The sequence below is a fragment of the Papaver somniferum genome, chromosome 5 (assembly GCF_003573695.1).
Source record: "Papaver somniferum cultivar HN1 chromosome 5, ASM357369v1, whole genome shotgun sequence".
In the NCBI taxonomy this organism is placed as follows: Eukaryota; Viridiplantae; Streptophyta; class Magnoliopsida; order Ranunculales; family Papaveraceae; genus Papaver; species Papaver somniferum.
The window spans coordinates 192,307,448-192,333,167 of record NC_039362.1 but is presented as its reverse complement, the minus strand read 5'-3'; the positions used below and the strand labels follow the sequence as shown (position 1 = coordinate 192,333,167).

The window sequence follows — 25,720 nt, the reverse complement described above, 5'->3', positions numbered from 1 at the left end:
CTTTACAAGAAACTTTAAAAAACCATTATTGCTTAAACAACTAGCGATTATAATCATTTCCCAAAAGTGAAACTAAACCTTCATAACATTGAAACTTTAAGAACTTAGGAAACACTCTACACACCATAGTTCCACCGTTCTGTTTTCTTAAACAGGGTTTCTAACAATGATCCTAGCATAGCAACAGTAAACTTGACTCTTTTAAGATGATGGATGCTCTTGTTCTTAAAATCATCTTATCACGTTTGAGAATGAAAGTTTATCTGCGTTAAACGGTTGGTCCTACTATTTTTGTGTTATATGACGGAATTTGATTGTAATTATCTAATCGCATAATTAATCTGTCATTTAAAAACGTGATAAATGACCCCTTCTGGACTAGCGCAACACAAGATAATACGAAAAACATGAGAACGTTTGGAAAATCTTTTAAGGTGCCAACTTAAGCTTTTGATTCTAATTAACTTTTTGCTTTTCCCTTTTGACAAGTTTTCTGTGGGAGCAACGTTGGAGAAGTTCGGCAATGGTGGATGTACCCAAATGCTTATACATATGGTTTAAATGTGCACAATTACTCAAATCAGGCAAATGAGTTCAGAAAACAGTCTGTTTAAGATGAACAAATTAACACATTAACACGAAGATAAACATGAAATGCATTTACAATTATAACAAAACATTATGTGCGTGAATATGTACATGCAAATAAATATAAACAGATAAACAATGATTAATATCTAAAAGCTTTTCTAATAGAATGCGTGTAAGGAAAAATGTCTAAATCCACATTAAGGATACCCTTTCATTTTCCTTGAATTCTACGGCTAACCTCCTTAAACAATTTGTAGATGATATACCATAGTTTTGGGCCGACAATTTCTAAGTGTGGATCAATGTAGTTAATATCGGATATCGGTTTATCTCGGCCGGGACCGATACACCGGTACGACTTTATATCAGGGATATTATCGTTGAAATATCGGTTCTAAATTTCATACCCATAATTTTTATTTTCATAACAAACAATACACTAAACCTAAAGTCTTCTTATGTCCTCTGCAATCAAAATCAATAAGATGGTATATCAAATCAAATCTGCCTATAATCAAATCATCATAACTTAAATGAAAAAGGCATGTTACCCATACAAATCAACCATTAAAAACACACAGAAAACAAAATCAAAGAAAATGAAGAAAGTAATCATCAGATGATTCAAAACCCCAATCTTCTATTAGATGAGAATCTCTGAAATTCAAAGCCTTAACCTTCCATATTCCATCGGAAAAAAGCTGCGTCGTTGTTGCTGATGCGGTTGATAGAGAAAGCGGAGAAGAATTGACGGTAGAATTAATATGAGTTTACTAGAAATGGTTGATATGAGTGTTTATTGAGAACTGAGAGAAAAAATATATGATGAATTCAAGAGAATTTGAGGATTTCAGAGCTAGGTTTAATGGTTGAATGAAAAACTCGTGCTGAAGAGCAGATGTTGCCGCGATTGATTCAAGAGTATACAAAATGGATCTGGGAGAACAATAACTCCATTCAAAAATTCCTTTCACTTACTTAATTTTAGTTTTTCGTCTGAATAACAACATTTCGACTCTGAAGAACTAAATTTTGACCGGACTTTTAAGGGTTTCTCCTTACACGTTTCTAAACTAGCCTCATTCTATACCTAAAATGCATAACACATCCTTATACCGGAAAGATCGGTTCTCTCGTATCGGCGCATATCGGCCGATATTATCGGGCAGATATCGTATCGCCGGTATAGTGCTTCTCATACCGCTCCAAGAGCGATATCCGGAATTTCGCCGATATATCGGCCGATATGGACGATATTAACTACACTGGTGTGGATGATATGCCATAGTTTTGGGCAGACAATTTTTATGTAAATGTTTAGTTGCAGAGGTTCATATAGAGAATGTTAACATATTCTAATAAGTTTTTAATCTTAACTTATTTATTAACTATTTATAATTATATATTATATTCTGTCTTTTTTTTCGAAGAATTCATCCTTTTTATGAACAAAATCAAGTAAACTATAAAATAAAATTAAATAACGTTTTATGGAGGAGGTCAAAGAGTAACAAATCATCGATATTTCCCTCTTAAGTTTTCGGAGATTTTCTATTATTTATTTATTTTTTCTGAAAAAAGGCAGAAAATATATGGATTGGACAATCATTTTATGATATCCTTCCGAAATGCTTGAAATTGGATCTAGTGAAAAATGTATGTATTAGATGGCCAAAGGCCCAAAGTTACGGGTCTAAATTTCTCTAGCCAAGTCATATTAATAAGATAACTGGTCAGCTTCTCTTAGTAAGGTAGATGTCTAGTTTGTGTCACCACATAGACAATAATACCATTGGAGAAAGCTCAGACAAAATGTGAATCATTTATAAGAATGCCAAACTTCAATTCTTGAATAATCAATTTCATGATATCGTCTCTTCACCATCTTTCTCAACTTCATGCATCCTCATCCCCACAGACCAATTGCCTTCCATGTAACAAATCTTTACATTAAAACAAAAATAGCCAGACCCCGAATATACCTTACAGTTGCACGCGCTTAAAACTTGCTCTGTCTAGATATGGTGCCTTTGGCTCTGGGCATTATTTGTTGTCTTTGGCATGAACCAAACTTACGGGCTTTTTTCACCTAAAAAAGTTGAAGTATAGGCTTTCTATTGGCTGGTTTCAGAGACTGAAATTTGTTTAGTCTACTCGTGGAGTGGAACTAGTTGCAAAATGCTCATTTCTAAACTTCACTCAGTGCTCTGCTGGTCTCTCATGGGGTGGGGTCTTTTTAGCAGGTACTTAATGGAGTTATTTCATGCGTTGATCGAGCTTGTATATGTCACTTTTGGTGCTGCTGATTGCATTGTGGCCCTGTGGGGGCTTGAGTCATTTGACGCGTTCCCATCGTGGTCCATTTCATACGCACTTGACTTTATAGCAATCTTATAATGGACTATGGAGTGTAGGATGCTTGCGCTTTATGGTGCACCCTAATCACCCTTGAACGAAAAATCGTTCGACTGGCGATAAATTTATTAGGAAAATATACGGTTGAAAACACACAACGTCGCCTCCAATGAACAAGTAGGGAGCAAATTTCTCTCATTGTATAGTTTGCAACTTTGTCATTTCTCATGATCTTATTGTTCAACATGTGAACTTAATTTCAAAAGCTAAAAAAAGAGAAGAAAATGAAGTTTAATGAAGGAAAATCTCAAGGTCGGTATCACTTTTTTCTTTGAGAAAATCTTCTCTTATTCCCACCTCCCCACTTTGTCTCCTTAATCAACTACCCCTTCTATCCTTATTCTATCCCTCCTTTTGTACCCTTTCTTAAACACCATCAATTACTCCTACAAATGCATGAAAACATCTCATTTAGTAAAGCAAACTAGTTACTATCATCACACCAAAAAATAAACCAAAATGGACTGGTTTTCATGGTTATCAAAATCCAACTTGGAGTCATCACTCGTTTACGAATACGGACTAGTATTCGCGCAGAACGAGCTCGAAGAAGAAGACATAACTTACTTCAACCATGAATTTCTTCAGAGTATGGGGATTTCCATTGCGAAACACCGGCTCGAGATAATCAAACTCGCAAAGAAAGAAAAACGTATTGGAAAGAACCCAAATGCTATTTCAGTTGTGAAGATAGCTAATATGTTCAAGAAGGCGAAGAAGTTCGTGGTCAAGTATATTCAAACAATAGCTCACGGTGATCAGAATCCGGCAGCAATTGTCGCCGTGCCGCCTAGACCTAGTAGTTACGGTTCAGGATGGAGAAGAGCTATGTTACTGAAGAGAAGCCGCACTACTACTAATACTTGCAATAATCACAGTAACAGGTTGATGATGCTGAAACAGGGAAGGTCTCCATCTTTGATGCTCACACATGGGATTATGAGTCCGAATGTTGCAACAGCTGCATATCCGTTTTCTCGCAGTACCGGAGCAAGTCCTTCAACAGCTGCATATCGATATCCTGTCAGCACTGGAGCAAGTCCTTCGGTGTTTTACGACGTGCGCAGTGAAGATATGCACCAGGAAGTTAATGACGGCGATGATGATGATGATGCCTATTGGGCATCTGCCACTAGCTTTCAAGAGATCAAATGGGATTCAATGTTTCAGGGATTAAAACCCACATGAATAACAGTAATAATAGTACATTATTTTTTAACTTTTTGTAATTCTGAGAGATTACAGTGTAATTTTTAATGCTGTGGTGGGTCAGTTTTTGAAGGAAAATCAAACAAAACCTGCTCTGCTTTGGCATTTGGCATAAACTTTAGTCGGTGTTGATTGCTTTTTGTCGAGATATTCAAGCTCTGGTGTGCTTCTAGCTGTATAATGCATTTTTGCTTTTCTGTGTGCGCTTTTGATTTTTGATGGCCCTTGGTGGACATTATGTTGGAGATTATGTTGACTTATAATCAAGTAGCGCAATTGATGGGTTCAGCCCTTCTGCATTATCATTTTGACAGAAAAGTTTATGCATCAAGTTCTGAACTTTTATGCTTTCCGGAGAACTGCCAAGATTTTGAGTGAAATTTATGTTTTTTTTTCCAGTAAGTTTCAACTCGCAATATATACACGACAATTCAGCGAAGAAGCTGCTACAAAGTTTCAATAGCTATATTGTACAGGCTAAGGAGAAAGAGAAGAATGACACAAAGATTGATTCCAATTTACTAATAGATAAAAGAAATTGTACATAAAGTGTTTTAACTTTGAAAGGGCTGGTTAGGATATGGGTTCGGAAACGGTGGAACTTCTCCCACTTGTGGTTTTTGGTCTTCAGATTCGATTTCTCTGATGTTTTGAACAACTTCATTGACTGTACCTGACAGACGCTGGGTGTGGTCCTCCACGAGTTTCATGAATGTTTGTAGCTGCTCTCGACAAGCTGCTAACCTTCGATTTGCTCTATTTAATTCAGAAGAAAGCTCTTGAATTCTCTTGTCTTTCTCGTCCTACATTAATCAAGTATTTCAATAGAATTATTCAAAATTTTAACATAAATATAAACAGAGTGCGGCAAATCCTAGGGATCTAAAGATGATATAAGTACCAACAAGCAAAACACACTATACAAAGGCAGTCCTGGATGCAACAGTTCTAAGCTGCTAAAGACTGAATGTTCCAGAAAAAGTTTAATGATGAAAAGGCCTGGAAAGTTAAATGCCAGCAATTAAGAATCATATCAAAACATTATGATGAACAGCAAGCAACATGACTGCACAAATTCTCGCCTTTTTTTCTCTTCCTGTATTCTTGCAGGTCCCTGACCCCCAAGCCTTGTTGATAAACGGTAATCCAAAACTATAGAGTTCACTGGACTATAGCCATACATTTACCTGCAATGCTTCAACATATGCTGAAGTACACAATCTTGTTTTGGAAAATTCAGCCTGAAAATTATTTTAAATCTCGTACTTGCTTCATGAGAACAGTAATGTCTATAAGCAAGTACATTACCTCCCCAAATCAAGCTCTGTCACCAAGAGAAAGATTCTAACAGTGACTCTTAAAATGCCAAATCACAAGAAAAATATCCCAATAAGCAAGTTATTAGCACCCTTGAATATGCTACATTGGGTCTCTTAAGCAGATTCCATTTATAAAATCTAGAAGGAAAAAAACCTCTAGCTTCATTCGGTGATAAAAACTGCTAAGAAACAAGACGAAACCAGGACATCTGAAACGCACAACGTAAACAATGCTACTGAACGTGGGAGTTCTAACACTAAAGTAAGCATGAGAACTTACAACAAGGAAAACCGGGAATGTATCTCCCTTTAGCCATGCAGAGGCAGACACAACAAATTTCACAGGGGAACTATTATCATACAAAGACATTCCAGTCATTTTTTTTATAAGTAGGAGGTTGTAAAAGTTGATGTTTATGACTAAGAACGATGATTACCCTGCTTGGCAGCTGAAACAAGTATAAGTTTTATTTCCTGTGTGACGTAATATATTCCAAGACTCCGATTCAACTGAGCCATAAAACAGGAATTTGGTACAATACAGAACATCCACTGACATTCTAATCTTGCACATACATACCAGGTTCTTATGTAAGCAGATGCACAATCTTATATTCAAAGAGATATCCAGACAGACACATTCTTATAAGATGCACAATCTGATAAGAAACACAGGTGACTGAGGAAACCCCTAAAAATCAATCATGACTAATCCAATAGATTACAAACGCACCTGACATCCCTGTCTCATCAGTAATTAAAAAGTAGGATTGAATGCTGTAGTACTTCTAAAAATGCAAATTCAAAAAGTTCTTCCACATTCGTTTGGTAGATTTAAGGAAAGTCAAGCAAGAAATGTAATGATACGCCGCACCCTGGTTCTCAGATTGAGATCTTTGCATAGGAAGGTCTTTTAACACTTAATGCATGATGAAACTTCATGGGCACTACCTAACTCCATAATTTTTGTGTAAATGTGCTGAACCACTTTTTCTACAGACTGAATCTGCAAGCCCTCCCTATATGCCGTCTTTAAGGAAACCACTATATGTTTTCTAAACTTAGAGAGGTCTAAGACAGAATAGTAAGGTGGACACCACTATATGTTTTCTAAATGCCAGACAATATCATCTATGCAAGTCTTATATTTAGGAAAACAAAGAGCAGAGCATCATAAAAAAATGACGGAGAGAACTAACCGGAGTTGGACGTTCCTTGACACCAGTACTGATAACCAGTGGATGACTGTGGTCTTTTACGAACTTAGTAACAATCCATTTCCCCACCTTTTCTCTCTTCACCAGAAGCATCGCCATGCAACCTTCTCGCTTACTCTCCCTATTCCTAATCCTCACTCTCCCAATTTTCCGACTATTAAGATTAAACCCCTCCTTATTGCAAGCAAGCCGCCGAGATATAATCGAACCATCACGCTCAGAACGTCGGGATGAAACAATGCGCGTTACAAACCCTATCCGTCTAGCATACTCATCATAAAAAGCTTTAGCCGCATCCGGCGAATCAAACACCATACCCTCACATGGCTCTTGATTTGCATCGCCTTCACAAACAATAGAATCCCCTCCGGCTGAACTCTCTGTCGCAACCACTGTCTCACCACCATGAAACTCCAATTCCACTGTCTCACAAACACTATATCAGTCATCACTCACATCAATCTGAAAATTTGAATTTACTTTACAAACTCATGCAAAAATTCAACTACAACAACCCATTCCCTCAAATTACTACCATGAAATCAAACCACTACAAAAATCAAAACTTGACTATAAATTTCAAAACCCATATCAAAATTTAATCAAAACAACCAGAATAGACTCCCCCCTAAACCCAATTTACTCACAAAAAAAAAAAACTAGTCCTGTGAGGGTTTAACATACAAAAGTCAGGGTTCACATACATCAATCCCTAGTAAAGATTTGAGAACCCATTCATGCAAATAAAACTAAACAAAATCATTCCCTTCCAATTTCTACTACCTTAATCAATTTATCAAACGAAAATCTTTGCATGTTATTATTAGGTATAATTTTGGTCTTTCAAAAATCAATTATTTTTAGTACCAAACAGGAATTTAAGCTAAACCCATAATTCAAAGACGAAGAAGGAATTAAAACTTACTCTATTATCTTCTTATTCTTCTGAGTTCGAGATAGAGGAGGAACTGACAGAGGGAGACGAAAGGTAGGTTTGAAGAAGTAAATTCAGAAACCTAAAAAATAATAAAATGAAAAAAAAGAAAGAAGAGAATTTAAATTGAAAAGGCCGGATTCAAACCATAGCCCAAGATAATTAATACCCGACCATTTCTTTTGGGATTTGGGATATTTTGGGGTTTGTTGGAATGGGGCCAATACCGGAACCAGTTTTCTTGTTGTTCCATATTCACGGTTCTAAAAACAGCTCAATTTATAGGATTGAGCTCACATACTACTTCTATGTACATTGTTGTTAATGGATTGAGCTCCAGCTGAAATACTCATGACAACTAATCCGACCCTCTGCTCGTGTAGTCGTGTACCCCGGCCGATCTTTTCAGCGAGTCACACCACATTGTGTTGTGTGATTCCACATTTGTTTTGGTATCTCTTACAAGCAAGTCATACGTACAAGTCAGGAGGAGTGATACTCATAGATGAGCAAATGGCATTGTGGTTAATCTCTGAGTTTGAATGTACACAGAGCTGCCACTACTATGTTTAGCTAGAGCATCAACAGCTTTGACACATTTCCTGTTGCATTTATACAGCCCCACTTAGCAATAGAAGAAGACATGGACTTTTTATCACATGAGAACAAGACGAAACTCTCCAGACTCCAGATTCAGCTCCATTGCCCATTGAACTGCATGGATAAAGGCCATTGCTTTTGTTTTGATTACAAGTCAAAGGGGAAAAAAGAATAGCTTAGACATGCATAGAGAGATATCCAAAGCCTACAAAATGTGGAATATTCATAAAAAATCGTTATATACCGCCACAACCGGCATTTCGAAAGAGGTTAACAAAAAGGCACGAAAACATAGCATGAGATATAGGGTTACAGAATCTTCACAAAAGGAAAAACATAGATAAGTGGACCAGGTCATCAATAACGTTTGAACTTTTCACCAGGCTTCATCATCCCAGAAGCTTCCGCTATGTCAAATGCTTGGTTCACTTGATCCTTAGCCAACTTACTGTAAACTTCCTTGGTCCGCTTGACCTGCAATTTCAAACCTTCAACATCACCTTCCAGTTCAAGTTGCATACCTGCATGCTGTAGGGCTTGCGCCTGGTTCAAACTTTCAAGTTCTTGAATCCGGACATTCGCAACAGCCACCTTCTCTTGGATATCTACACAAAGAAAAAGGGAGAAAGGACAATTATCAGTACAAAACTACAACCAAACTACGTTCCACACAAATTAAACTTACTGATCTAATATTCCTTCAACATTACCTTCTAGTTGAAGCTGTACATCAGCATGCCGTAGTGCTTGATCCTGATTCAATGTTTCAAGCTCCTGAATGCGGCCATTTGCAACAGTCAACTGCTCTTGGACACCTAGACAAAGGAAGAAGGGAAGTAAAGGTTGATGAGAGTAATAATTGGATTAAGGGCTGTTGGAAACAATATTTATTAATTACTATTATTTTAAGGGTTTTAACTAAATAAAATTAATTTATTGTTTTTTTGTGAATGAAACTTTCAAGTCCCACATTGTGGAGTTTCCGTTTTTTAGTAATTTTTAGAGGCTATATAAATTTTTTTAGTTCCACATCGGGGAGTTCCTCTTCTTAAGTTGTATCTGTCAATTATATAAACAAATTCACTACTTTTGTAAAATCTATGGGAAAGGGGTTGCTCTATATTTTAGAGGGACCCCCAAGGGAAGATATTTTGTATTGTTTTCTTATGCGTTCGCGATTTTTCTTAAGGGTTTTTTCGGAGTTGCCAAGCTCAAGTTGAGCATCTACTACATGTGCTAGTAGTAGGTGTACTAGGGTGTTTTATCCTGGAGATATCCGTCCTGTGAGGGATATAGCATCACTATTGAGTGTAGCCGGGCGCTAATGTTTTAAGGGCAACGTGTTGAACACGTGACTCAATCTGTTTTTCTAAAGTTTTGCCTTGTTGCTGTTGCGGAGATCTGAGGAGCTCGTCCGTTTCATCAAATTGATCACTTCCATTATAAAGAAGCTAAGTATCAATAACTTTTACTTATTTGATTTTTTCTTTGTTTTTGATTATTGCACCCAACAATTTTAAGACATTATCGATTTGCAATAATCATGGATGTGAAAAATGACGGGATACTCTTAACTCAAGACAAGGTGATTTCTTCCGGAACCCTAAAACAGTCCTTGTTCCTTATAAACTTGAGGATATTAATATAGATACGTTTTATCAAGAGGGTGTTCTTCATACGGTAATCATGTTCTCTGATCACGTTGGGATGATAACCGATCTTGATTCCCGGCGGTGAATATGCTGTCAACTAACAAGTTTTGTGGAATTTATACCAATGATTTGGAAGAAAAGATATTACACAAGCAAGGGTGGACGACAACAAAGAAAGTGGAGACCAAGTTTAAGGTGCTACTAAAAGTTAAACTAGTGTACGTCATGTACATGAATAATTCTGAAATTTTTATTTCAGTTGAAGGAAGTTATGAATTTGGTATCGTTACCTGGCCTACTAAGCTACAGGTGTTAATGATGATGTACGTGGAAAGATCTATAGAGATGATGGCAGACCAGCACTAAATCCTTCGTTTCGTATCAAAGGAAGAATCTAGACTTATTGTGAGATGATTCGAATATGGTATTCAAAATTTGGAAGACACGTTGGAAATTTATTGACGTAAGGGTGGTAGTTTCCACGTGGATGTTACTGATTGGTTTTAGCAGAGGTTGGCCGATGTTTCGACATGCAACGTTTTGTGTGTTGGAAAAGCTGACCAGGTGGAGCAACGTAGATGTGGTTGGGAAACTACCGTCTCCCTAGTTAGAGTATAAACCAAGATTGTGACATGAAATTGAAAAAGAGACATGGCTACCAGGCGCATGTGGCTGAACATAAATCTTCCAAAGATGACAAAGACAAGAACATCAAACACAATTCTAAGCGTAGTTTTCATAAGAAAGGTATGTTTCGTAAAACTGAATCCGGCATTACTTTAATTAAGGGTGATTGTTATGTTTGTAAAATTCCTGGCCACACGGCAGTAAATCATAGACAACATAAAAACCTTAATAAGTAGAAAGTTAATGCTAATTTAGTTGAAACAAACTAGAACGAGTTCGGTGGCATGATGTCGGAAGTTATTTTAATAACCAATGTGAGAGACCAGTAGGTGGACTTTGGAGCCACCAAGAATGTTTGTTGAAACAAATACCTGTTCACCTCCTATTAGAGGATATGGGATGTCTAGAAACTCTTTATGATTAACTCATCTGCGACAGAGATTGCATAAAAGGGAAAGGTCGAGCAGAAGCTCATATCTGTAATATTTTCACATTGAATGAAAGTTTCATGTTCCGAGCATATGCAAGAATCTTGTATCTTGTTCTGTTGTAGATGGTAAAAGATCTAAAATTTTAGTTAAACCTTAAAACTTGTTGTAACTAGGTAGTGATTTTTTAGGCAAGATTTTTAGGACTTTGGATCTATATAAACTTAATGGAAAAACTGATGAAGTGAACATAGTTGATTCTTGTGATTTCTTGTGTGATTGAATGTTTTGCGTGGTAGACTTGGAACCGTAAACTTTTTAGTCCATGCATAATCTGGCTAGCATAGGCTGCGTACCCAAATTTAGTTTGGATTTTGAGCACAATAGTGAAATCTGTGTAGAATCAAAATATGCTATAAAAACTTTTAGCAAAAATGTTCAGAGTAATTATAAGTCCTTAGAATTAATTCAGTTAGTCCTAGTTGACATGAGTTCAAACGAAGACCACTGTGGTAAAAGATGATTTTATAAATTTGGTAGATGATTGTACGAGGTACAATCTTGTATTTTTTCTTAGGGATAAGGATGATGCCTTAGAAGCCTTAAGATGTACAAACTTGAAGTTGAAAACCAACTAGAAGCCTTGAACATAACAACCATATCCTTAAGGATATGATAATTTCCATTAGTTCTGGATTACCTACGACCTTGTGGGGGGAGGCAGTCCTCTTAACTAGTATATCCTGAATAGAGTACCCTTTTAAGGATCAGATGAAACTCCATATGATTTATGGAAAAGGTAGATGACCTTCTTATGAGTGTGTCAAAGTGTGGGGGTGTTTGACTAAGGTTGTCATTCTTCTTCCTAAAAGATTTATATTGAAACCAAAAATGTTGATTGTGTCTTCATATAGGGTATGCTGAGTATACTTCTACACATAGTTTTTTGGTTGTGTGTTCTGATTTTTTCTGACTTTGGTGTGAATATTATTACGGAATCTAGGGATGCTTAGTTCTTTAAATATGTTTATTCTAAACCTGTACCTCATTAGAGATGTGTTGTTGATCCCCTAGATTTATTTTCAAATAGTCAGAAATTATTTTAAAGGAAGATGAAGTTGATGTTGAGCCTAAGAGAAGTAAAACAATTAGACTTGAGACTTCTTATGAAACAGACTTCATAACATGCCCAACTTAGTTCGAACCCCAGACTTGTAAAGAAGTCTTGATATCTACTGAAATCCCATTTTGGTAAGAAGCTTCATTTAGTGAAATTGACTCAGTCCGTCAGAACCAGACTTGAGAGCTTGCTAGTTTACCTCCAGGGAGTAAGACCATGGGATGTAAATGAGTCTTTAAGAGAAAACGATAGGTAGGTGGAACTTTGGAAAAATATTAAGCTAAGTTGGTAGCTAAAGGCTATAATCTAAAACAAGGTCTAGATTTCCTTGATTCTTATTCACTTGTGACGAGAATTACTTCTGTTGAGATGCTAATTGATATTGCTGCTATAAACAACTTGGAGATACATCAGATGGATGTTAAGACGGCTTTTATAAAACCGTGAATTAGATAAAGAAATTTACATAGACCAACCTAAAGACTTTGTAGTGAAAGGTTATGAAGACAAAGTTTGTAAATTGAACGAATCTTTGTATGGTTTTCAAATAAGCACGTAAACAATGACATGGAAAATTTTATCATGTGATAATGTGTAGTGGATTTAAGTTAATGAATATTACAAGTGTATTTACAAGTAACTTGTTAAGGATGCCTGTGTGATTGTATGCTTGTATGTTGATGATATGCTTATACTTGATACAAACATAGATGTGATTAATTCCACTAAAAGCATGCGTTGAATGAGGATGTTGACTTGAAAGATTTAGGCCCTTTTGATGTAATCTTAGGGATGAGGATTAGAAGATAATCAAACATTTATAGTCTTAATCATTCTCATTATGTTGTATTTGTGCTTAAGAGATACAATCAGTCTGATTGTAAGCATGCTTTTACTGCATACGATTCTTCTTGTAGACTCGAGAAAAATAAGGGTAATGGAGTATATCTTAACTTTAGTAATCAAGAGTTATAGGATTTCTGATGAATTTAATGAACTGTAAGAGTCCAGACATTGCCTATATTGTGAGTAAGTTAAGTATATATACTTGTAGTCCAGAACAAGAGCATTGGGATGAACTTAGTAGAGTATTATGGTACCTAAAATACTCTATTACCTTTTGTTTGACTTATGAAAGGTATCTTGTTGTTCTTGAGGGACTTTGTGATGCAAACTGGATAGTTGACTCAGTCTAAGTCTACGAGTGGATATGTTTTCACTCTAGCAAGAGGGTTTGTTTTTGGAAGATTTTCAAACAAACATATATTGCTCAATTCATTATGGAATCTGAGAGTATTGCGTTAGATAAAGCACGAGAGGGGGCCGAGTGCCTAATATGCTTTTTAGAAGACATTCCTCTCTGGCATAGGCCTGTGCCAGCTATATATATACATGTTAGCCAAGCTATAATAGCTAAATCTAAAAATAACTAATCTCAGTTGGCGTTATTTGCATTGATTGGATAAAGTCCAAGGAGAATATCGCAAAACCTTTGACGAAAGGTTTGTACAAAGAGATAGTTAAAAATGCATCGAGGGGGATGGGGCTTAAGCTCATAAATTAAACTTTCCATGAAGGATACTCAACCTTGCTGACTGGAGATTCCAATATCAAGGTTTCGAATGAGACAACTAATTTGTGGTGAGTAAAGGTAAACACTATCAGAGAATTTCATTATATGTCCCTTCCCTATGGTGTAGACGTGATAGTGTGACTGCATGTGAAGGATGACTTTTAAGAAGTCTTAATGAGTTCTATAGTTTCAATTTAAGATTGAAGTGGGGTGTAACACTCTTTATGGACTCACCTATCTGAATGAGGAAGTGGGGCCGCTTCCTATGGGAATATGAGCTTTGATTCTCTAGAGCATTCTGAGAAACAGGATATGTCCAGGGTTTTAACTAAATAAAATTATTATTTTAAGGGTTTTAACTAAATAAAATTAATTTATTGTTTTCTTTATGAATGAAACTTTTTAGTCCCACATTGTGGAGTTTCCATTTTTTAGTAATTTTAAGAGGCTATATAAACCTTTTAGTCCCACATCGGAGAGTTCATTTTCTTAAGTTGTATCTGTCAATTATATAAACAAATTCACTATTTTTGTAAAATCTATGGAAAGGGATTGCTCTATATTTTAGAGGGACCCCCCTGACGGTATTTTTGATAGTGGTAAATAGAGTTGTCGTTCACTCGGACTTAGTTGAGATTGATTCTAGGCTTAAATATAAAAATAAGAATTTATATACAAAATATGTCATGGGATGAAGAATTCACTGGGACTCCGGATTTCATTGTTTTTCATATTCAAGTGGTTCAGAAATTAATCCTAGGCAATTATAGCTCCAAACACAAGAAATATTAACTATTCTTTGCCAGAATAGATTTCGTAAAACATCAATTGTAAATTACAAGCATAGTGTATCAAAAGCACCTAAGACTAAGCATACACTATCAAACAAGATAACAATTGATTAATAGAAATCATAAATCATTTATAATCGGTGCAAAAAGTAAATAAAGAATTAACTAAATTACCACATGGATGAAATACAGCTTCCTCCGTTGTCCAGTGTTGGGGTTTAGCTCCTCATATCAAAAACACGCACAAAATAATAATCCATAGCTCAAAAGGTGTTTTATTGAAGAAATTGTATAACACAGAGATTTTCAACGCTGTAATGGTGTTACAGAGGTCACTGTTACAATGTTTTAAGACTGTAGAAGAACGATAGATTTTTAGTGTAGCAGAACTGCGACTGTTTCTGTTGGTCTAATGTTCTTCGTCTCTTCCTTCTTCAGCAGCAGCAGCACGGTACTTTCCTGCAACTTCCCGGTCCCCCCTCTGCAGCTTCTCCCAGTCCTCCATATGACCCCAAAACTCTCGATCCCCTTCTCAAGCTCCCGTCTCTCCTTTATATACTCACCAGTCCCAATATATCACCGAGTAAATGCAAATAATCTTCCTAAATCTTCTCATATTAAAAGTATTAACTCGGGATTATTTTCTTCTATTATTTTGTCTTCACGCGCTATTCTCCCAGCCCTCCACAATCCAACACATGATAATCTGAACCTCAAAACGTCTTAGCTGGAGTAAACTCTTTTCTATCTCATGCAGCTGCCAAATATACAACCAAAAATCCGAGTATCTCTGTTACTCCCTACAGAAATCTTCTTAGTTTTCAACCATAACTTGGTCACCAGTCCAGGTTTACTTTTAATAGGTTATCCACAATTAATTCCCGCGAAACTCTCTAACAGAATACATTCCAGAATATTATGCAGTTAAGAGAATATCTCCTTCTCTGTTTACCGAGAATCAGCTAAAAAATCTTCCTCTTTAACGTTTCTAATTCTCTTACCATCCCTGTCTTGTTACAACATACCAATACAAATTACAATCCCATGAAAATCTTTCCAAATTCATCTCAGAGAGTTACGCAGGTGACAAGTAAATTTCCCGTAATTTCTTAACTTTGAACGTGAAGAAGGTGAAGTGCCCTTAACCATCCGATAAGTGCCTTTATCAACAGGGGTTCCCTTAGTACTTTGAGGAGTGCCCCTAGTAATTTCCTTGGGTGTTTTTGACCTGTTTTCTGGGGGTGGCAATAGCATTTATGGGTGCCTTTAGTAATTTCTCGGAAGGGTGCAAAAACGTTTTCTCGAGCCAATTCTCCATGAGAGTTTATTCTTCCAAAAACAACTAAAACAAGTTTATTAGAGAAAAATTGAGTCCCAACTAATGTATTTATGGGTGAAAATGCGTCACACTTGCGTGCTCATCAAATTCCCCCACACTTACATTTTGCTAGTCCTCGAGCAAAATAGAAAATTGACCCGCTACACAGCCGGTCATAAAATAATAGAGAGAGAGCCGCTACACAACTGGTCATATCATTTTTTTTTGTTTTTTTTTAAGACCCGCTCAACAGCTGGTCAGAAACTACCTACAAACCTTCAATAGACCCGCTCAACAACTGATCATGATTTGCAATAAAACTCCTGAAACACTAAAGTAAAAAGTTAACCACTCCCCCATACTTAAACATTACATTGTCCTCAATGTAATTGAGTCATCCAACGCAAAACTTAAGATGGGAAATTCATAATGCAAAAAGTAAACGAAAATATAAAAATAAATAAAATAAAAGTATACCTACTGGAATATACAAAAAGGATCCCCATAAACTAACAATCTGAAAATTTGGGGATCAACCCAAAATACAACATTTACAAATGACAGCTTCACACTTATGTCATGAAAACGTGGAGACGTTGAAACTATCAAAAACCAAGATTTACTCCTAAACCAAGTTTTTACTTCACAAGGAAGTGCGTAAAGAACAAAATAAGGGGATTCTATTGAGACCGGGGATTTATCAATCGGCTCATGCACTGTATCAGGAATAGGCAAGTCCTTTAGGTATTTAGATGCAAAGTACTCCAATAAAATTTTAGAAGCACACAATTCTAACCCTAAATTAGGTAACTTTTGGAAGTCTAGGGGTCTAGAAACAACCTCTAAGTTCGGTGAATTATCTTGTGAGATAGATTCATCTATGGAATTAGGCAAATCATCTACACAATCATCCACAGGGTCATCTATAAATTCTTTCTGCAACGGAGAGTTACTACAAGACTGATCATCATCATCATTAAATAATTTTTGGCATTCCAGAATTCTCAATCTTAGTTCCAAGCTAAGTGGTGTGTGCTTATAATTCTTATCATATATCTCTAGAGGAGATTCTTCACTTACCACATGTGGATCAAAAACTCCATACCGTTGCCTACGCTTATATTCAGCAAGCATCATCTCAGATGATATTTCCTGATAATTTGACTTTCTACGCTTATATTCGCCAGCGTCATCTTAGGTGACGTCTCCCCAGAAGAAGTCATCATCCTCAAAATATCCCTGAAAAGAAATACAAAAAGAAACGCATAAAAAGGAAAAACTAAAATCTAAAAATAAAATAAAATGAAAATACTGTACAAAATTTTAAAAATAAATAAATAATATTAATAAACCTAAAAATTAATCTAAAAACAAATCTGCGTCGGAGGCGCCAAAATAATGATATTTTTGATAGTGGTAAATAGAGTTGTGGTTCACATGGACTTAGTTGAGATTGATTCTAGGATTAAATATAAAAATAAGAAATTATATAAAAAATATGTCACGGGATGAAGAATTCATTGGGACTCGGGATTTCATTGTTTTTCATATTCAAGTAGTTCAGAAATTAATCCTAGGAAATTATAGCTCCAAACACAAGAAATATTAACTATATTCTTTGGCAAAATAGATTTCGTAAAACACAATTGTAAATTACAAGCATAGTGTATCAAAAGCACCTAAGACTAAGCATACACTATCAAACAAGATGACAATTGATTAATAGAAATCATAAATCATTTATAATCGGTGTAAAAAGTAAATAAAGAATTAACTAAATTACCACATGGATGTAATACAGCTTCCTCCGTTGTCCCAATGTTGGGGTTTAGCTCCTCATATCAAAAACACACACAAAATAATAATCCATAGCTCAAAAGGTGTTTTATTGAAGAAATTATATAACACAGAGATTTGCATCGCTGTACTGGTGTTACAGAGGTCACTGTTACAATGTTTTATGACTGTAGAAGAACGATAGATTTTTAGTGTAGCAGAACTGCGACTGTTTCTGTTGGTCTAATGTTTTTCGTCTCTTCCTTCTTCAGAAGCAACAACACGGTACTTTCCTGCAACTTCCCGATCCCCCCTCTGCAGCTTCTCCTAGTCCTCCGTCCGACCCCAAAACTCTCGATCCCCTTCTCAGACTCCCGTCTCTCCTTTATATACTCACCAGTCCCAATATATCACCGAGTAAATGCAAATAATCTTCCCAAATCTTCTCACATCAAAAGTATTAACTCGGGAATATTTTCTTCTATTATTTTGTCTTCACGCGTTATTCTCCCAGCCTCCACAATCCAACACATGATAATTTGAACCTCAAAACGTCTTAGATGGAGTAAACTCTTTTCTAGCTCATGCAGCTGCCAAATATACAACCAAAAATCCGAGTATCTCTCTTACTCCCTAAAGAAATCTTCTTAGTTTTCAACTATAACTCGGTCAGCAGTCCACGTTTACTTTTAATAGGTTAACCACAATTAATTCTCGCGAAACTCTCTAACAGAATACCGAACAGAATATATTCCAGAAATATCATGCAGTTAAGAGAATATCTCCTTCTCTGTTTACCGAGAATCAGCAAAGAAAACTTCCTCTTTAACGTTTCCAATTCTCTTACCATCCCTGTCTTATTACAACAGACCAATACAAATTCCAATCCCATTAAAATCTTCGTGAAAATCTTTCCAAATTCATCTCAGAGAGTTACGCAGGTGACAAGTAAATTTCCCGCAATTTCTTAACTTTGAACGTGAAGAAGGTGAAGTGACCTTAACCAGCCGATAAGTGCCTTTATCAACAGGGGTTCCCTTAGTACTTTGAGGAGTGCCCATAGCAATTTCCTTGGGTGTTTTTGACCTGTTTTCTGGGGGTGGCAATAGCATTTAGGGGTGCCTTTAGTAATTTCTCGCAAGGGTGCAAAAACGTTTTCTCAAGCCAATTCTCCATGAGAGCTTATTTTTCCAAAAACAACTAAAACAAGTTTATTAGAGAAAAATTGAGTCCCAACTAATGTTTTTATGGGTAAAAATGCGTTACACTTGCGTGCTCATCACCCCCAAGGGAAGATATTTTGTATTGTTTTCTTATGCGTTCGCGATTTTTCTTAAGGTTTTTTTTCGGAGTTGCCAAGCTCAAGTTGAGCATCTACTACTTATGCTAGCAGTAGGTGTAGTAGGGTGTTTTATCCTGCAGATACCCGTCCTATGAGGACTATAGCATCACTCTTGAGTGTAGCCGGGCGCTAATGTCTTAAGGGCAACGTGTTGAACACATGATTCACTCTGTTTTTCCAAAAAATTTCCTTGTTGCTGTTGCGGAGATCTGAGGAGCTCGTCCGTTTCATCAAATCGATCACTTCCATTATAAAGAAGCTAAGTATCAATAACTTTTAATTATTTGATTTTTTCTTTGTTTTTGATTATTGCACCCAACACTGGCAACTACCAAACTACCTTCCACACAAATCAAAATTACTGCTATAAAACTTCAAGGTTCTATATATGATATGTATCATATGTTCAAGTTCAACATTACCTTCCAGTTGAAGCTTCAACCTCCTGAATGCGACCAGCCCAGCATCAGCAACTCTGATGCTGGGTCTAGGTACAGAACATCTCTTAACATATTAGGATAGAAGAAACGATACTTGCATTCATTTACAATTCTAAAATTTTCCCTTTTATTACCACTAAACCTTGTCGGCAGTAGCTGCATGTACAACTGCTAGTTTATGAACAACCTTCAATTCAACTATTGTGTCCATTCCACCCCCTTGAAGGGTTTCAAACAATGCTAATTGCTCTGCTTGTAGTTTAGGTTGTCCTCAGTTCATTCTTACGTCGTTTCTGTTCTACGCGATGTGTAGTTTCTTTACCCATGTCACTAGTTCTGAACAATTTGGGTGTTGGTTACGCAGATTTTGCCAGGAAACGAGCTAAACTAAGACTTGTGCAACCAAAACATCTGATGAGAAGTGAGTATTTCTTCGTTGTGTATGACTTAATATTGGTAGTTCTTGTTTATAATCGTAACAACTTAAATACAACTTTTTATTTGCTGTTAACTTTTTTGGTGTTTCCCTCCAGGTACTTAAAAGGTAACTGGCAGAGGATAGTGAAACATTGAAGGTATACAACAGTACTCTCTCTGACTTTAGGTCTTAATGTTTTTGGGATTCTTCTCTACTATGATCATGTTGATGTATATTTGTCAAGAGGAATTTGAGTGAATTAAAGTTGAACGTATTTCTTTTGTTGATTTATGAACAATTGACTGATTTAATAGTAAAACTATGGAAAGTGTTGGAGCAAGTTGATGAAGAGCTGATGTAAAGAGATGTAAGAGCATCATTAAGTCTCGTGAAGGAGTTAGTGGGAAACCTGGTGGTATTTGTTGCTCTGAGCACAGCAAGGTAGGTAACTATTTTAGTTTGAAAGGTATTTTCAACTTGCTTCTCTTTTAGATATAATTCACAAAATTACATTGATTCTTCACCAATGGGGTCAAAGATCCCATTAGTAGAATATAATTCACAAAACACACCACCACGTGATATGCATCGTATCAATTGAACCCTTCTCTGGTAAGCAGGCATCTATATATTTCATTAGCACTATATTATTTTCTCGCAAATCTTTCTTTCATCGATTTGGAGTGACAAATTGTCTCTTTGTTTAACTGACCAGATAAATAAATTCATGTTGCAAATTTTGATAGTTTATTTGTTTTTTCAATCAAATTTTAATATGTATATTTGCTGTCATACTTTGCAGGTTGATTTCTGGAAGCTTTCATCCTTGGGAGGGAATTCAGTCCAGTTTTCTTTGGTGAACTTTGCATTGCTGGTTGCTGCTGAAGGTTGGGAAATAATTATAGATCAAGAAGGTTGTTGGTTGTATTTTCCCAAATGTTTCAGTTTTGTACTGTGAATTTAGAATGGTTGCAATGTAAATTGCTTCTTTTGGGATCAAATAGAACTGGATATGAGTTTCACCAACATTGTTGTTATATATTTGCACTTGAATTTGAATCTGAGAACATGCATGAGATGAACTACAGTATATTTCCAGGTCACCGGAACCTGACATCTTCAGGTAGCCGGAACCTCAGGTCACCGGAACCTGACATTTTCAGGTAGCTGGAACCTCAGGTCACCGGAACATGACATTTTCAGGTAGCCAGAACTTGGATGGGTCACCTAAATGTACCCTGTAAACATTAGCCACATGATGTTTCTTTATTGGCCAGAAAATAAGACACATGTCATCTCTTTATTAGTCACTTGAACAGTTATATAAAGAGTTAGCAAAGGTTATAACACAATCTTTACATTACAAAATAAATAGGAAGTGTAAAATGTCAATAGTTAGGATAAATATTGTAATGGAAATGAAGTGTTAGGTTATTTAATTTCCCTAATGGAAAAAAAGCCTTAGATAAAATACTAACACATTATATAACTGCATATAGGTAACCATTTTTTTTAGTTAGGGAAATTAGCTTCTATTTTTTGGTAACACTTTTTTTTGATAAGAAAATCCTTGATTTGGTGTAGTGGTCTAATCAGCACAATAGCACAGCACGCGGCATCGATAAGCACGTGGCCCAGCCCAGCACAACACGTTAAGAAAGCACGTCATAGCATGCACAAATACATAATATTACAAGGTATAATACATCACATTTTGTGTATATTTCACAAAAGAGTCACTATTCTAGTTAGTTTTTGGCATTTTATGCTAGCTTATTTTTATAACAACACATATATTGCCTAAATATTTGGAAAATATATCTCAATATCGTTGTTATAATGTCATTACATATATATACTTGATTAGAATATTAATTCACATGATAATGATCCAATTTTATATTTGGTTCGACATTTCTTTTTATTGAATAAACTTGTTAATTATACTTGATATAAATTCTGAAATAATTTCAAATTATATGTAGATATCGTGATAATTTCCGACTTAATGTATACCATTAAGTGATTTCAAATTGATTTTGTAAACTAAGTGTAAGTTCTGCACGACGTACTAAAGTTGTTGAGTGCAATAAAGTTTTCATTTTCCATAAACCACAGTTGAGAGATCGTGAGCTTAGTTTTTAATTTTCGTTGTTAGACTTATTCATTAAGTTCTGATTTCTTTGTTTTGTTAGAAATGCGGGGAAGAGGAGGAGGGTATGTAGGTGGTTCTACTCGCAAGGACCCAATGTATCATTCACATGTGGATAAAGACCAGTTAGTCCTTCACATGTGGATATTGAACATTCACCAGCAGGTTTATTTGTTTCTTCTTGACAATGAAAAGGGGAATCACTAGAATGCTAAAAGCCATGGATAGACTACTTATGAAAAAAAAATCCTGCATGTGATGTTAGTGTTAGAATACGGGCATTCAACCCAAAACCAATTGGTAATGAGTGGAGAGGCCCTAAGAATTATAAACTTCAGGATCTTAGATAACCCAATCATGTGGGACTAATAATCTCAACATGCCCCCTCACGTGTAGCCTCGTTGGGTCTAACACGTGGATAATTAAATTGGGTGATGCGGAGTAAAGGTGCGGTCAACTGACTCGTCGCAAATAGCCTGCTCTGATACCATGTTAGAATCAGTTGGCAGAGTGAAGATTGAACACAGACACAAAGGATTAACGTGGTTCGGCTCTTTAAGCCTACATCCACAAGAGAAGAGATGATTCTTTCTTATTAAGAATTTGTTACACAGCACAATGGAGATATGGGTACATCTATTACATAGAGATAATAACCTTCCTGATATAGAGAAAATATGATCTGCTAAAGAGAGAAATTTGTGTTAACGGTAAACACTTGTTTGGAAACAATATATATCAGTATCAATCTTCTCCATATTCTTCTCCAACACTCCTCCTCAAGTTGGTGCGTAGATGTCTATTGATCCCAACTTGCCCAATATCTCTTTCATTTTAGCAGCGGATAGTCCTTTCGCAAATATGTCAGCCAACTGCAAAGCACTAGGAACGAAAGGTGTACTGATAACATTGGCTTTCAAGTTTTCCCGAACAAATTGGAAATCAACTTCAATATGTTTTGCTCTCTCATGGAACACCGGATTTGAGGCAATATGCATAGCAGCTTGGTTGTCACAAAACATCTTGGTAGGTTGGGACGATGCAAAACCCAAATCTCGTAACAAGGATCGGAGCCAAATTATTTCACAAGTCGTTAGTGCCATGGCTCGATATTCTGCTTCTGCACTAGATCGGGAAACTACATTTTGTTTCTTGCTCCTCCATGTTACCAAATTTCCACCAACAAAAGTACAATAACTCGTTGTCGACCTTCGATCAACAGGACATCCAGCCCAATCTGCATCTGTGTAGGCTGAAACCAACCATGTGGAACTAATAATCTCAACAGTTAGTTTTTGGAGAAAAATGTGTGGGCGAGAATGCATTTGAATTGATTCTATCGCTGGTAGTGTGGTCTAGGCAGCGGGAGACCTTCCCTCTTTCCATTCGTTTATTGAGAGATATGTCGCAAGGGAATATAGAAAAGAGTCTCTCAAATGGCTAGGGTAAAAAAACTGATATGTACTTTTTTTCTCTTTTCTTTTTGGTTCCACTCGGTTTTTTTATAAAATCTTATAGTAACTTCTGTCTTTTTAGGAGCATTACACGCTTGAACCTGATGACGAGTTTGCTGAAAAGGCATTGAGAAAGCATATGAATAAAGCCTATAAGAATTACAGGTCGAGTTTGAGTAAACATTTCAGGGTGAAATGTAAGCGTGATCTTCAAATTGCTTTAACAAATCCTCCTGAGAACTGTGAGAACTTAGAAGACTGGTCCGACATGTGTAAATACTTCAGCTCACCTGAATTCCAGGTAATAGTTTTTGGCTCTGATCAGTATTTAACGTTTTGTAAAGTCGTGTAATTCTATTTTCCTGTTTCATAATTCGTTTTTCTGTTTATTTTATAGGTAGGATCGCAGAGGCCAAGTGATGCGAGAAAGAGACAAGCTCTAAACCACACAAATGGTACCGAGAGCTTTGCAAGAAAGATATTTGAAAGGGTATACTCAAAATGCTTAATTTTTTCCGTCTTTTTTCTGTAAAAAATTATTTTATTTTTGCATCTTATTTACTTACACATCCTAGTTCTATTTCAAAAGAGGGTAAAAGGTCTAGCTATTGATCCTTTGACGATGTTCAACGAGACCCACAAGGATGAGAATCAGAAGCTTCCTCCATTATGTGCAGAATGGAAGGTATATTTTTAAGTTTTATTAACGATGTAACTGTGTTATGGTAGATTCATTATCGTTGTTCCATGTGTGTGACTCTGTACTAATTAGAACTTGTTATCTTTAAGCTCGAACTTGTGGTACTTCGCACAAACTTGAAACATATTACTTAATGTGTTTGTTACTTGGATAATAGTACATGAATAAAAAAGCTCTTAATTCCAGCAATTATTCCCATGTTTATGAAAGAGTTGTTGATGTTCTTAAGAGCTTGTATTGCGATGTAAACTGACTTATAGTATTGCTGTGGAGAAGTAGTTACTTCGGTTGTGAACAAATTTATGCTTATATTGTTCGCTAAATAATATACAATATAACTTAGCTCATCTTTCATGAAGTATTTTTAGGAGTTTAATAAATTGTTCACTTAAGAGCAAATTTATGCGTCATTCTAATTTTCGTAGAAGTTGAACTTTGTATTTTATTATATTCTTATGCTTTGTTTTAATGGTTTGATTTTTCTTTGTTGTAGAAGGAGATGAATGACTTGCTTGAGATAAAGCAAAGAGGAAATTGACTGCTCACTGGGGGGATATATATAACAGAGTAGTTGATTCTAGTCGGTTTGGTCGTAAAAGGCGCCGAAAGCAAGCAGCTCTTCTAACCTATTATTCAATTTGAGAACTGATGAACAATTGTCTGCCGTCAAAGAACAACTTGATGCTGCAAACAGGAAGATAGAAAGGATGAAAAATAGTGGGTCCAATTTCATCAAGTTAATAAATGTGGCTTTAAAGAATTTAAGCCAAGCTCCTTTGCCTGAGAATGCACTGGATCCAAATGAAGATAGTGAAGCAGAAGATGAAAGGCAACAACTTGAAGATGAGGATGAGGATGAGGAGGAAGAAACAAAGGACGAAGAGGAAAATATCGAGATTTTTGGATATGGTCTCAAGTATGTTAGTCTTTTTGTTTGGATATTATTATGTTCGATGATTTGGACATCTATATATAATTGCTAGTTTCTTACTTCCAAATTTTTGTTTAGTGGTTGGATCTAGTAGCCTCTTGCAACCAAATATGAACATCCTATCAATTGAAAGCTACTGGTGGATAGAAATCTATATAGACACCTTGCAACTGCTTAAACTGTAGCTGCTTAACCTCTTGAGCTTCAACCAAAATGCAGTCGTTGGACTTCTTATGCTTCAATTGTGCTACGACCTATGTGTAGTCGTGGAGCCTCTCGTGCTTCAACAAATATGCAGCCGCTAAACATGTTGTGTTATAACCAAAATGTAGTCGCTAAACCTTTCATGCTTCAATGAAAATGTTATAGTTGAACCTCACGTGCTTCAACATATATGTCGCCGCTAAACCTGTTGTGCCATGACGAACATGTAGTTGCTCAACCTCTTATGCTTCAACAACAATGTGATCGCTGAACCTCTTGTGCTACAACCTAAATATGGTCGTTGAACCTCTCGTGCTTCAACATATAGGTAGCCGCTAGTTTGTCACATCACATGTTCTGCGAGTATTGTGTAACTAATGGTCCATCGCTAGCTATAAATCTTTAGTTACAACCATACGACTGAAATGCGCATGTCACCGGAAGGGTATGGCGGTCTAGTATTACAGCCGCTGATTATTATAGCAAGACATCTCGAGCGACAATAATG

The 25,720-nt window shown here is 36.2% G+C and overlaps 2 protein-coding genes across 2 annotated transcripts; one reads left to right on the top strand and one right to left on the bottom strand.

Annotated features, from left to right (window-relative positions):
- Positions 1 to 3,278: 3,278 nt before the first annotated feature.
- On the top strand, positions 3,279 to 4,596 carry LOC113284114. The gene has a single exon (XM_026533529.1). It carries the CDS (start codon positions 3,466 to 3,468, stop codon positions 4,192 to 4,194), a length of 729 nt encoding a protein of 242 aa, XP_026389314.1. The 5' UTR covers positions 3,279 to 3,465; the 3' UTR covers positions 4,195 to 4,596.
- Positions 4,597 to 4,614: 18 nt separating this feature from the next.
- Positions 4,615 to 7,808, bottom strand: LOC113284115 (protein FAR-RED IMPAIRED RESPONSE 1-like). Its single transcript, XM_026533530.1, has 3 exons — positions 7,677 to 7,808; positions 6,734 to 7,173; positions 4,615 to 5,018 (listed from the first exon to the last, which is right to left on the bottom strand). Coding segments are annotated over exons 1-3 (690 nt in total). The 5' UTR covers positions 7,678 to 7,808; the 3' UTR covers positions 4,615 to 4,769.
- Between the last annotated feature and the right edge of the window lie 17,912 nt (positions 7,809 to 25,720).